The 13,196-nt window shown below is 55.0% G+C and overlaps 5 protein-coding genes across 5 annotated transcripts; 1 reads left to right on the forward strand and 4 right to left on the reverse strand.

Annotated features, from left to right (window-relative positions):
- Positions 1–877: 877 nt before the first annotated feature.
- On the reverse strand, positions 878–1,289 carry ATEG_09166 (uncharacterized protein; the record flags this gene model as incomplete). The annotated part of the gene is made up of 2 exons (XM_001217787.1): positions 878–1,059; positions 1,112–1,289. 2 exons carry the CDS (start codon positions 1,287–1,289, stop codon positions 878–880), a joined length of 360 nt encoding a protein of 119 aa, XP_001217788.1.
- Positions 1,290–1,953: 664 nt separating this feature from the next.
- Positions 1,954–3,261, reverse strand: ATEG_09167 (uncharacterized protein; the record flags this gene model as incomplete). Its single annotated transcript, XM_001217788.1, has 4 exons — positions 1,954–2,528; positions 2,717–2,870; positions 2,926–3,030; positions 3,100–3,261. The coding sequence occupies 4 exons, from the start codon at positions 3,259–3,261 to the stop codon at positions 1,954–1,956; spliced, it is 996 nt and encodes a 331-aa protein (XP_001217789.1).
- A 912-nt stretch (positions 3,262–4,173) lies between these two features.
- ATEG_09168 (putative GABA permease) lies at positions 4,174–6,098 on the forward strand (the record flags this gene model as incomplete). Its single annotated transcript, XM_001217789.1, has 6 exons — positions 4,174–4,367; positions 4,489–4,578; positions 4,631–4,713; positions 4,770–5,167; positions 5,236–5,565; positions 5,616–6,098. The coding sequence occupies 6 exons, from the start codon at positions 4,174–4,176 to the stop codon at positions 6,096–6,098; spliced, it is 1,578 nt and encodes a 525-aa protein (XP_001217790.1).
- A 263-nt stretch (positions 6,099–6,361) lies between these two features.
- Positions 6,362–10,214, reverse strand: ATEG_09169 (putative inositol polyphosphate phosphatase; the record flags this gene model as incomplete). The annotated part of the gene is made up of 6 exons (XM_001217790.1): positions 6,362–6,431; positions 6,478–7,145; positions 7,191–7,450; positions 7,497–7,706; positions 7,753–10,114; positions 10,167–10,214. 6 exons carry the CDS (start codon positions 10,212–10,214, stop codon positions 6,362–6,364), a joined length of 3,618 nt encoding a protein of 1,205 aa, XP_001217791.1.
- Positions 10,215–11,743: 1,529 nt separating this feature from the next.
- On the reverse strand, positions 11,744–12,786 carry pre6 (proteasome core particle subunit alpha 4; the record flags this gene model as incomplete). Its single annotated transcript, XM_001217791.1, has 5 exons — positions 11,744–12,068; positions 12,140–12,527; positions 12,587–12,639; positions 12,696–12,702; positions 12,759–12,786. The coding sequence occupies 5 exons, from the start codon at positions 12,784–12,786 to the stop codon at positions 11,744–11,746; spliced, it is 801 nt and encodes a 266-aa protein (XP_001217792.1).
- Positions 12,787–13,196: the final 410 nt, after the last annotated feature.

Below are 13,196 nucleotides of genomic sequence, written 5' to 3' on the forward strand. Positions count from 1 at the left end.
GTAATAGTGAGGATATTGGTCCTTCGTTTGATGACTTCCTTATGTCGGGTTGGATATGGCGTGTTTTGATAATTATACCTTAGTCTGTTACTTTTCATTTCAGTAATGATAATCATGCTATACTGCAGTCCATTATCTTAGCCATCTTGCTTAGAACACTCGAATGAAGTCTTGCCTGTAGACAGCTGGAGACGGGATCTTGGCTACTTAAAGCGGGGAGGATACATTACTGAAGTAGCCGTGGAGATGGAAGAAAGGGTGAATTGGACACAAGTCTGCCAAATCAAACGGGACAGGGTCTGTGAAAGGCCTGGTTCAGAGACGCAATGAATGATGTACCTACTATTCAATATATCGTGAAACTAGTCTGGTTTAAATGGTGATAACTGAGCCTTGATGAAGGCGGCGTAGCTACACCCTTGTTTCACTCCATTGATGACATCCAATATCCAATCGAGATACTTTGACTATAGGCAATATGCAGATGCATCCACACAAGTCTACAAATATATCGACCGGGATCTCTGAGCGTGCCCTCTTTCGCCAATCATCTTTCTCATTCTCAATACTCTACTTATGAGGATTCTTATCTTTGTGTTCGGTAGCAGGACGACCAAATAAACGCTGCCCAGAGAGTCGATAATCGTCAGCGGCATTCATTCCAGCCTCAGTCTACTGAGAAGTAAGATCGTCCCGCAGCTCTACTTAGTCGCTCGCTGGCAAGCTCCATCAAGCCTTTGCATTTGCACGAGTCTACAGGGAAACCTATTACAGTAGGAAAAACCTCTAGCAAGGCCATTGATCCACCCCTTTCCCGCCAATTGTCACCCCCAGAAGAACCCAGAACCTGACTCCCCATGCGTTTCACCATCTCGTTTCAAGCGCAGGTGTCATCTCTTCCACTGCCATTGTCCATGCACCCTCCAGTAGGACACTTGTCCACCCAGATGAGAAAGTCCTCATCGGCAGTGCAAAGAAAGCGCGAGTAAAGAATGTAGTCAGTGGTCGTTGGTTGGCCCTCCCTTTCCAGACACGCAACAATGTCCGCGCGGTAGTTTCCTTGAATCTATTAGCACCTGTGGCTAATAGTCGTACGAGTAGCACGACGTACCTTTCTTGAGCAGCGATGATCCGCAGTAGGTAAGGCCCTGGTTGCATCTGACTGCAACCGCTCCAGAGGCAACGCCGAGCACGACAAGCACGGTAGAGAATTTCATCGTTGGAATTGAGGTGAAGTAGGCTTTGGATGTTGTCCGTTCACTGTTGGCTTTGGGATATCCCAGATCCATCATTGGGGGTACCAGTAGTTCCTTATATATCTACAATGGCTCGCAGCTGAAACCTCCATTCCTGCAGACTTGAGTCCACTACATGAATTAGCCCATGCTTCGCTCTGCTGAATGATACTCGGTCTGCTCAGCCGGTCGAGATGGTGATATCTTAGTTACACTGCATACTAATTGTTTAGGTCTCTCATACGCCACTCTCCTGAATACCCCAGAGTGTGCTCCGCTGGGCCCGTTACGCAACATACTACCCGGAAATCTTATACCGCGGCCTCCTGAAAACCCTCGGAGTCCTCAGCTGGACGCAAGAGTGCCCTGAAAATATGGCAAGGAGCCTAGCGAATTGGGCTTAGAGCAAGCATGCCAGCTATCGGGGCGCAGTCGCCTGGTACCGAAGGAACGGATGGAACTGAGGGGACCCAACAGGCATTCCGTGGAACTGGGCGTGTTTCTTCCGCTGACGTCGTTGTCTAGGAATTTGCACGCATTACGATATACTAGAGGTGTAGGCTAGTGCTCCATCAACGAAGCGTAAATTAGCAGGCGGCCATTCTCAGGAACACCAGATAACAGCAATAAATGTGGCATTATCATGAAACAATTCTCATTACCCAGAGCAGATTCAGTGATGATCAATTCAACCAGCTAGAAGGTGAGGTACACTCCATCAAGACGAATGCCGTGAATCCGCTTCATCCCCCGTCACCAGCCATGTCCGCGTCTCGCGAATGATCCCCGTCTGACTAGACTGGCTATGCGCATCCCACCCTGGAGCCGCCGAAACAGTGGTCAGATGTTGTCCCCGAGACGCTGTAGGAACCAGCTCATGGCATTCCTCTCCGCTGTGGTGTGTCCCAGACCGTCCATAGGACCGCGACGACTGGCCCTTCATACTCGAGTATTGGTATTCCACGCCTTGGATCCGCAAGCCGTTGGACTTGAGCTGGTTGAGGAACGGCTTCAGCTGGCCCCAGCATGCCGTGACGATGCTCGCGCACTGCACGACCTGTGAGACAACGGTGAGGGAACAGTAGTCGTATGTTGGATCGGTGGAATGGCGGACGTCGCGGGTGTAGACTATTTCGATGATTGTTGCGATGACCACACTGCGCCAGGAATCAGTTTTCCGTTCCAAAAGACATAAGATGAGGGTATAGCGAACATGAGTCGCGATAGAAATATACTGGCAAACACCATCTTCTTCTTCCATGTGGCCTGGATGCCGCCAATGAGAAGCAAAGCCTGTGTAACAATCATCAAATCCGTCACAATGTTCGATAGCGAAAGGAAGTAGTTCCAGGCGAGCTAGCACGAGGTCAGCACGGTGACACGGGATCGTCTCATGGAGAACGGGCAAGGAGCTACCAAGTTGAAGCATTGACCATGCCAATAGTCCCAGGGATGGGGCAGATGACACTGAAAGGCTGTACCAAAGACACCAATGACGCCTAGAACAGCAATGAGACCCTGCAGGACGGCGGCCTGAAAGTGATCCTTGTGCACCGGGGTCAAGTTGCGGATGAACGAGGAGAGCGAGAGCTTGGAGAAGCAGAGGCTTGCGATGCACAAGATGTAGGCGGCATACTGGGACTGATCAAGCATTAGCAGGTTTGTTGCGGCTGTTTCTGGTCTTCAGTACCTTCATGATTTGATCGAAACTCTGGCTCGAGACTGTTGCGAAATGATCTCCATATCCGTGCGCCACTGCCGTCGAGATGGCTGCGGACTGCGTCACGTAGAATGTCTATAACGCAGTAAAAGTAAGACTCTGGTTCTGCTCGGTACGCGATGTATGTGATGTTGGTGGACGTACGAAAGCCGCAATCATCAGATAGTCGTCGCTGGTCAACTGGTGAAAGATCCACAGCTTAGTGGCCAGCCGAATCAGGACGCTCAAGCCCGCAATCACGATCAACAACCAGTTGGTGACATTGACGGCGGGGTCGCGGGTGTCGATATTGGCAAATCGGCCCATGTCTGCCAGTCATGGCCTGCAGGCATGCGAAGAGAACGGGCTGGTCGTTCATGAAAAGATGAAGCAGAGCCATGGCGGACTCGAGGATGGTGAACAGATTGCATATGAAGTGCGCCCACCTGGGCCTGGTCGCAGTATGAACTCAATTCTGACTCGGCGCAACAGGGATGTCAAGCCTTCGGCCCCCAGTCTGGTGCTCTTATCTTTCCAACAGGAGCGGAATAAGTTTAGCCGTCGTTTTCGATTGTCTCAGCAATTGCCGTCTCCATCCCATGCCATACTGCCAGTCTCGAAGGTGTTTCAACAGCCGGGAAGGCAAGCCAGACACGAGCACAACAGACACAAACCCTAACAGCCTGGCGACGGCACGGCACGACAACTGATCCATGTGCGACGATGATGCCCGAGTAGGGTTACATTTTTGGCTCCCACCCCTGTCGCGCCAAGGCATATCACGTAAACACGGGTGGAGATAACAAGCATCCTAAGCATTGCCAGCATCCATGGCTCAGCAGTCGACAGGCGAGTGTTCAGCATCTTCAGCATCTGTATGACCGTCTACTGCTGTATAGCATATCACTGATGTCAAGATGCTGACTGACTGCTGGACTCATCCCTTGCAGAAGAGTCAGCCCTGAGAATGCCATTGCCTTACGACATTAATAATGGCCAGCCATACCGACAGGGATCGTAAATTAGAGCCACGCCGTCCATGTCGGTTTCAACCGGCCAGACTTCTGACCCATAAGAGGGCCTCCATCTGCATCGGACACTAGAACTCGAACGGAAGGTCGCGGGGGGTGGCCAGATTGGTCGGAGGATTTTTCTTTAACAGGGAGGTTTAACAGGAAGCGGTCCCCCTCGACAACTTGAGCCGATACCAAGTTCAACTGTTGTCCTCGGAATCGCACCATGGAGTCGCACCAGCTCAAGAATCGCGCCGTCTCGGCAAACGCAGAGGTCAATGGGATGATCGGCAGCAATGACCGCGATGTCAACGCTCTGGCGCGACTGGGAAAGAAGCCAGTTCTGAGGCGAACATTCGGCATCCTATCCACGCTCGGATTCAGCTGCACGATTCTGGCGACATGGGAAGGCCTATTCGAGTATGAATCCTATCCACACAAGAACCTCCACAAACTAATCACTTCCCTAGCACGTTCCTCTTGCCTCTACAAAAGTCAGTACCGCAAATCGCGACACAAATGCGAAACTAACCCCGTCCAGTGGAGGGCCCGGCGGAGCCGTCTACGCCTTTATCTTCGCCTGGACAGGAACCGCATGCTGCTTTGTCGTTCTCTCCGAGCTCGCCTCCATGTATGATCCCCCGGTACGGATATGCGGACGGACCTCAATACTGACCATGCAGGGCCCCAACCGCCGGAGGCCAATACCACTGGTGCGCAATGCTCGCTCCGCCCCATCTCATGAAATTCCTCAGCTACATGACAGGTATTACACCTACCATCGCACTCTCAATCCACTCCACCACTAATCACAACTTCCAGGATGGGTCACCGTGATCGGCTGGCAGGCCGCCTTCGCCTCGGCCTCGTTCCTGGCCGGCACCCAGATCCAAGGCGCCGTCCTCCTCGCGCATGAGAATTACCAGCCGCAGGCCTGGCAGGGCACCCTCATCATGTGGGCGGCGGTCCTGCTGGCGCTGGGAATCAACGTCGTCGGCGGCAAGCTGCTCCCGCGGCTGGAGACGGTCATTCTGGTCATCCATCTGGTGGGCTTCTTCGGCATCCTCATCCCCATGACCTACATGGCCAACCACAAGACCACCCACGAGGTGTTTCATGATTTCGTCAACTCCGGCGGCTTTCCCACGCAGGGCTTGTCGTGGTTTGTCGGTATGACGGGGTGTGTGTTTGCGTTTGCTGGCGGCGACGCCGCGGTGCATGTACGGATCCTTTTCCTATCTCCCTAGCATTGCCGTGAGGAATGTGAATTCATAACTGACCCTGACAGATGGCTGAAGAGGTGAAAAACGCCCCCGTCGCAATCCCACGCGCAATTTTACTCTCGGTCCTCATCAACGGCGCCCTCGGCTTCAGCATGCTGATCGCCGTCCTCTTCTGCATGGGCGACGTCGACGCGGCCCTGAACACCCCAACCGGATACCCCTACATGGAGATCTTCTACCAAGCGACCGACTCGCTCTCCGGCGCCCTCGGTATGAGCTCCATCCTGCTGATCATCGGCGTCTGCTCCGTAATCGGTATGCTGGCCGCCACATCGCGCCAGTTCTGGTCGTTTGCGCGCGACCGCGCCGTGCCCGGCTGGCGCATCTGGAGCAAGGTATACCCTTTCCCCCGTGCTCTCATCGAATATACATATTAACGGCACAGGTCTCCCCCGTAAACTGCCTCCCGACCTACTCGATCCTCCTGACAATGACCGTCTGCTGTCTCCTGGGCCTCATCAACATCGGGTCCAGCGTCGCGCTCAACGCCGTCGTCTCGATGGCCGTGTCCGGGCTGTATCTGTCCTACCTCATGGTGGGCAGTCTGCTGCTCTACCGGCGGTGCACGGGCGCCATCTCGGCGTACGACCAGGGTGGCGACGGCACTGTCAACGTTCCCGGCGCCCAGCTGGTCTGGGGACCGTTCCATGTGCCTGGGATCTGGGGCAAGGCGGTCAACGGCTACGCGGTGGTGTATATGATGATTGTGGTGTTTTTTAGTTTCTGGCCGTCGCAGATGGAGGTCGACAAGACGACGATGAATTTTAGTGTCGTTGGCACGGTGGGCACTATTGTCCTCGCTGTGGTGTATTATGTTCTGCGGGCGAGGAAGGTGTATCAAGGGCCTGTTATGGAGGTTTCGATTTGAGGGTGGTTGGAGAGGGAGGTAAATAGGGTGCGATGGGTAGTGGGATCTAATCGTTGATGTCCAAGACATACTGCATGTCGTTGAAAGAAAAGCAAAGTAATCATGTCTATCTCATATATACAACAATGCACGCGTATTAGGATTATAACCCCGCCTCGCCCCTTCTAATCCCACTCGTGATACATACATGTCTATCGTGAAGTCATTAGTCATACACGCTGCCACAGGCGCAGCAGTCTAATTCTTCATGCCACGGCGCCAGACTAACTACCCAGGATCAGGGCTCGTGCCTGCTGCGGGTCGGTGCCAAGGACGCTGATCAGATATTCGATGCTGCATTGGTTAGCGCAAACCCATAAGAACGATTGCGAAAGCTTACCTCGCCTCGGAAGCGAGCCGTCTCTTCTCTTGTTGGAACTCCTGCTGACACGTCTCCCATACCGCCGCCCGCTCCTTCGGCAGCACCGTCTTGATCCGAAGCTTGAAGTACGCGCTTACGGGCCGGTGGTCGGACGCCCGCACCTCATGGCGTCGGTACTCCAGCTGTTTCACCCGGCCGAGACCGCGGTACAGCACGCGATCACACCACGCCGGAGATCGCTTCTTGTCGCTCGAGTCGTACTCGTCCGTGCCGACGTCATACTTGTAGGTCGGGGCAAAAGTGATGGGCGCCTCGTTGAACGCACGCAGCCGGAAGCCAGGGTTTTTGCGTCGCGAGGCGAGCAACTGATCGCGATCCAGCAGCTTGCTGAGGTTGTTGTTCCGGATGTCTTCGATTATCACGTTGCGTGGAATGGAGTCGATGCGGTAGTTCAGGTCTCCGTTCAGGATACAGATCTCATGGTCCATGATCATGGACCCATCTCCGCCGTTGACGAAGTGGTCCGCACGCGTGATCAAGCTCTGCTCCGCCGGCAGCGACTCCGTCTCGAGAATGGCAGCAATGTCGTTGTTACGGTGGGCCGTGTGGCTTTGACCTGCAGCCAGGTGACAGTTCACAAAGCAGAGGGAGCTGTCGTCCAGAACGAACCGGAGAATCAAGGCACCCTACACAGTTAGTCTAGTCGATCTAGAGTATGGAGAAAGTCGTACCTTGTTGCCATGCAATCCACCCATCCCGCGCTTCACTTCCGCGGCGCTCAGGCTCTTGATCCGTTGTCGTTCCTTATGCTTGACAAATACACACGTGAAGAGACCAATCAGGTTGGCGCTATGCAAAAGGACATAGGACTCGTCCAGAGGCATGCACTCGTTGATAGATCGTGTCAGATATTCCATCCAAACCCGGTATTGACGGCTCATATGCTCTTTTTCTCCGCTCTCCTTCTTCTTGCTGCTCATGAGCAAGCTCTCTGCGATCGGTTAGCGTTGCTAAGAAGTCAAGGGAAGGATACATACTAGCCGTGATTTTCTTGTTCTCCAGATCCACCAGCTCCTGGAACCCAAACACCAGAATTTCGGGCGGATTATCCGGATGGATAGCATCTTGGATGAACGTCGACGCCTTGACACTGCCCGGAGTAGATGCACCAGCGTTCCACGTGACAATAGCAGCGCGGATCTCTCTAAAGGTGCAGAACTCGACATCCTTGGCTTGCATTCGAGTCTCTGCAAGGCGTTAGTAGATGAACTAGACAACAATCGACAAACTTACCCAGCCAGTCATCCTCGAGCATGCCATCCCAAAGACGAATACAGTTGTCCGTTCCAAGAGAAGTGACTTGCAATCGATTCATCGTCCACACGCTGCTCGAGTCGAGAAGGAACCCGGACACGGGGCTATCATGAGCTCTCCAGTCCTTGCGCACAGTCCACGGCGTTGTGCTGGTGTCATAGACATAGATCATGCCAGTCTTGTAGCCAGCCCAGAGATGATCACCAACGATACCCAAGCAATTAATCTTGTACACGCTCACGTTCACAACCGACAGACAAGCATAATCACTAGAGGAATACACCGTGACCTTGCCATCGGCGTGGCCCAAGTATACTCGACCTCCATCTCTGGTGGTATAGGCGCCCGACGTCACATCTCCCGAGTGCTGCGAGCCCAGTGGCCGCTTCAGAACTTTGAATGATACATCGTCCCGAGCATTGGGTCGATAGATGTGCACCTCCTTGCCGGTCGCGAGCCATAAAGTGTCGCCAACCACCATTGAAAACGTATGTCCACGCGCGACGCGGTCGTATGGGTTGTGGTAACTGTATTGGAGGTTGGGCACACCGGACTCATCTGGAGGCCATACAAGTAGACGACCCTCGTCATCGATAGTCCACATCTCCTTTTTGTGGCGCAGAATCTTGATAATCTCGCGCCGGGACGGATACGACCGCGACGCCACGATCGACTGAGTGGGAATATCAACTTCGTGGAGCTCCCCGGCATTAGTTCCTAGCCAGATGCGCTGGCCCTCGTCTTCCAAGCCCACTCCCGGCTTAAACGCCAATGAAAGACATTTCACCGTCTCCCCATGACTGACACTCATGAGCTGTTCTCCACTGGTCAGATCCCAGACCCGCGTAATGTAACCCGTGGTGCAGGCATGCTTTCCGCACACGTCGATAAGTCTAGTATCGTACCGCGTCGGAATCTCTTGCGGCCCCGTTTTCAAGATTGGCGGCCGACGGTTCGCAAAAGAAGCATCCGGATAGTCAGTTCGCGGAACCGGCTGGTCGTCCGGAGGCTGCTCGTCCTCGCTCGGGACGGCAACCGGCGCCGGTCGAACGGGTTGTCGCTCAACGACTGGCCGTTCCGGAATGGCAGGCGCCTGTCCGGGCTTCGTTTCTCTCGAGAATGACGGTTGTCTTTGAACCTGGTGAGGGGTTTGGATCGGCTTCTGTGCCTCGGCAGGAAACGGTGGGCGCTGTTCGGGCCGTGGGGAAGGCAAAGGTTGCGCGGGACTGTCCAAACGTTGGGGAGCTCTCGCCGGGGACCGACCTGTCCGGCGGGCTACCGATGGATGTCGTGGGGGGAGGTTAGGGCGCTCGCGGGGAGTATCAGGGGTCTGGATGCGAGCGGACAGTGGAACGCTGGACATGGTCTCCCCGTGCACAGACAGCGGTCCTTGAGGGATCCGCACCGCGAGAGGCTTCGTGTGCTCAGGAATCGGTGGCCTGCGGGGCTGCGACCTCTCTGAGTCATCGCGCAGAGAACGGGACAGTGGTAGAGGCGAACGATCGTCGATTGACCGTCGGGGTGGCGGTTCAGTGGGCTGTTGCGACGGAGAATGCGAGTGGTAAATGGGACGGTGCGACAGGCGCTTGGGCGACGGCTTCTCGGGGCTGCTGGGAGGTGTGCTAAACGGCGAGACTCGATCTTCCGAGGGTGCACGCTCTGGCTGCGGCGACAAAGACCGCCCGTCCTGGAAGGAGAGGGCAGCAGGTTTCGCAGGGATCTTGGGTTTCTCGGCGCGGTTCGCCGGGGGGGGCAATGATGCGCTCTTCGACTTCCGATCCGACTGCGCATCGTTCGCTGGTGGCACCGCCCCAGGAGACAGATGTCCGATTTTCCGCTCCGTAGGGACCGACGAGGCAAGAGTAGGCGTCCCCGGTCGGGTGTAAGTGGCTCCCCGAGGAACCGGCCTGGGGGGTAGGGAGTTTGGCGCTGCACGCGGGGGACTGCGAGATGCGCGAATATCCTCGTCGCGGCCGAACGTCCCTAATTCACGCGGGGGTGACCGCGGCGAGTCGACAGTCAAGGTTGGGGCAAGCTGAGGCGAAGAATGGAAGGTCATCGACATGGGCCTGTTTTGCCGTTTCGACCGTCCGGGAGACCCTGTCTGGCGAACAGGGTCGCCGTTCGTCCTCTCGATCTGATGGCCATTCTGAAACTCATTCGAGGCGAGCCACGGGGACCGGGGCCGAGGGAGGTCCAGCGACGCGCGGGAACGGCTTTCGTCGGCGGGTTCGGGGGTTCTCAAGAAGGATGATGGGTCGCGTGAGCTGGCAGGCAGAGCGGACGGGGAGCGACGGTGAGAGAGATTCTCGAAATGGGACAGAAGGGAGGACACTGGTCTCTGAGGAAGTAGTTAGCGATGAACACACGAGTAGCTGGATTGCGCGGCGTACGATGGGAGCATTATCGGTAGCGTCCTTGTCCTTGCGGGAGCCCTCCATGACCACAACAAGACCGACACGAGCTCAAGGAAGGGAGGTGAATCATAAGCCGCACGCAGAGCTCAGCGGGATTCTGCAGGGTGGCAGGTCGGTGGCGGAGTTCGGGACGGTTAGGCGGAAACAATCAGGCGTGTGGATCCGTATAGAGGAGAGGAGTAAGGAGTGCTCAAGAGTTGAAAGAGCGTGGGATAGAGAGAGGAGAGGAGAGAGAGAATACGAGAGAGGAGTCGAGGAGCGAGAATGAAAGGGAGAGGGAGAAAGAGAGGAAAGAAAGGAAGACGGTGTTGATGAGGGGAGAAAAGGAGAAGAAAGAGGTGCGTGTGTAGAAGACAGTGGGGAGGGATGACAGCATCGGATGGCTGTGTACATAAAAGAATAGGAGATGATCATTCTATGATTTAGGTAGTTATAGTACAGACGTACTAGTAGAATGCTTTCTATAGCCTGTCAGTAGTACAATAATACATCATCCTATATCGCCGTCTCGATAAGATTCTCGATCAATCGAGTATTTTACGCCGCAGAACCGAATTCCTCTTTGGGACTCCTTGACACCCTCTCTATTCTTCTCTCCCTCCTCTTCTGATCCTCCCATCACTCTCTCCCTCTTTACTCCGCCAATCTCCATACACACCTCTGTGTATAGACTGGACATCTGATCGTCTGATCCATCATGTGGTACGTCCGCCATCCCAGAGTCTGAGAACCAAGATTCCCAACTAACACCACCAGCAAACACATCCTCAACGCCCAAGTCTCCATCCGATCACCCTGCTGTACGCTTCCCTCCCTCGCCCCTAACCCTCCAATATCCAATCCACCACCTAATATACTCTTAGGCCGAAAATGGTTCGACTGCGCCGAATGCCACCACGAACAAGAGTCGCACGCGCTCACCAAAACCACCGAAATGGTACCCCTCCTCCACCATCTACCGACTTCTCGAACCGCGCGTCTAACAGATCCCATACAACAGGTCTTCGCCTGTAAAAAATGCAAAAAGTGTTTCCGCAAGGACGCCACCGAGTTCGAGGAAAGGTACACCACCACCGCCGCCACCAGCACACTTTCAACGACGGTACTGACGGCTCAGCGACGAATACTGCCCCCACTGTGACAACCACTTTGTGATCGACGCGGTCACGCCCAAGCCCGCGCTGCAGGTGGAGGGCGAGGATGCGCGGATAGACGCGAGGTATGTTTACTGGCGTTGGAGGGGAAGGGGGGTGGAGGACTGCGCTGATCGCGAGACAGGATGCTCAAGGATGACCGCGTGCGCGGCGACCATGAACGGTCGATCTTCAACGTGCGTGATGCGGCGGATCGACTGGGGTAACCTGTGGTGCGGATTTATGACGATACGATCTTTGGCTTTCTGCGTAGAATACTTTACACCTACACATATACACACCCCAACTATACATGTTACACTGCTACATCTCGCCTCTAATGTAAAACAAGATTCATTCGTAACCGTCGCTTCGACAAATCTCAAATATTAAGATAACCCATCACCCTCCGCAGCAGGCCTACTCACGACCCTCGTCACCGCCCCGCGTTAAGATGGCCGCCGTCGTGGTGCCGCCGCGGCCGGTCTTCTTCTTCGCCGCCTCCTCTTGCTTCTCGGTCTCTATGCTCTTGACATAGGCCTCGATCTGGTCCTCGGGGAGCATCTCGATGGCCTTACCCGGCGCCATAATCGCCACCTCGATGTTCTTTGCGCCCGTCTGCACCACCTCCAGCAGCGACTTGATGGTCAGCTGGATGGTCTGTTCGCGGTCCATGTCGTCCTGGTGGTTGCGTTCGAGGAATTCGCGAACGGTCTTGCTCGAGCGGCCGATCGCATTCGCTTTCCTATCACCCCATCGTATTAGCCTTCATTTCCCCCCATTTCGCCCGAGCACAGAAAGGTGGGAGGTAGATACCAAGCGGAATAAATCCCCGACGGCTCCGTCTGGTAAAGCCGCGGCACGGTGTCGTTGGGGTCAAACCCAACGACGAGGGTGCTGATGCCGAAGGGGCGGACACCGCCGCTCTGTGTGTAGCGCTGCTGCACGCCGGCGATGTACTTGGTAATGTATTCGATGGAGACGGGGTCTTCGACAGTGAGACGGTGGGACTGGGCTTCCAGACGGGCCTTGTCGATGAGAATGCGGGCGTCGGCGTTGAGTCCGGCAAACGCCAGCACGGCGTGGTCGTCCACCATGGCGATCTTCGACGGTGTGATGCGGGTGTCTTGGAGCTTGAGAGCGGAGCGTTTCTCGCAGCCCAGAACGACGATGTCCTTGCCTTTTACGCCGACCGCGCAGGTTCCTATGAAGTAGCAGCGATTAGTATCGGCTGAGAACGTGAGGGAGGCGGTGGGGACGCACCTCGCTTCACGGCTTCCATGGCATATTCCACCTGGAAGACGTGCCCGTCCGGGCTGGGGGAAAGGGTTAGCAGCTGGATCTGGAGCTGAGCGGACCGGTCACGGCATACCTAAACACTGGGGCAGGTCAGAATCGAACGGTCACTCCGCATGACGATAGCTAGCTGTCTTACCTGAAAGAGCTCGGTCGTATCCGGACATTATGAACAGAGGGGTGTTTTCTGGCGGAGATGAAAAGATGGATCGGGAAAATCACAATCAAGCACAGAAAAGAAACGACACAGATGCAATTCGTGGTATTTGGGGAGTTGAGAGCTGGAGAGGTCGGCGTGGGCGATGACAGATGGAGGTGGACGCGAGGCCGCGGCTGCCTCCAGAGCTCCCAGGCGCTAGCCGCGCGGCTACTACGGGTCGGATTACCACACTACATTCACCTACAGACAACACCCATGGAGGTAGGAGGTACCTCATGCATCACCCATTATGCACGCTATCTACACAAAATATGCAACCAATCAATCAAATCACAGGATATGGACATCCAATATTGCATTCACAAATTCCCGATCCGTGCAGCCTCGACCAATGTCCCAAATCTGTCGAATTTTGTG

This window comes from Aspergillus terreus, genomic scaffold (genome assembly GCF_000149615.1).
Source record: "Aspergillus terreus NIH2624 scaffold_14 genomic scaffold, whole genome shotgun sequence".
NCBI lineage: Eukaryota > Fungi > Ascomycota > Eurotiomycetes > Eurotiales > Aspergillaceae > Aspergillus > Aspergillus terreus.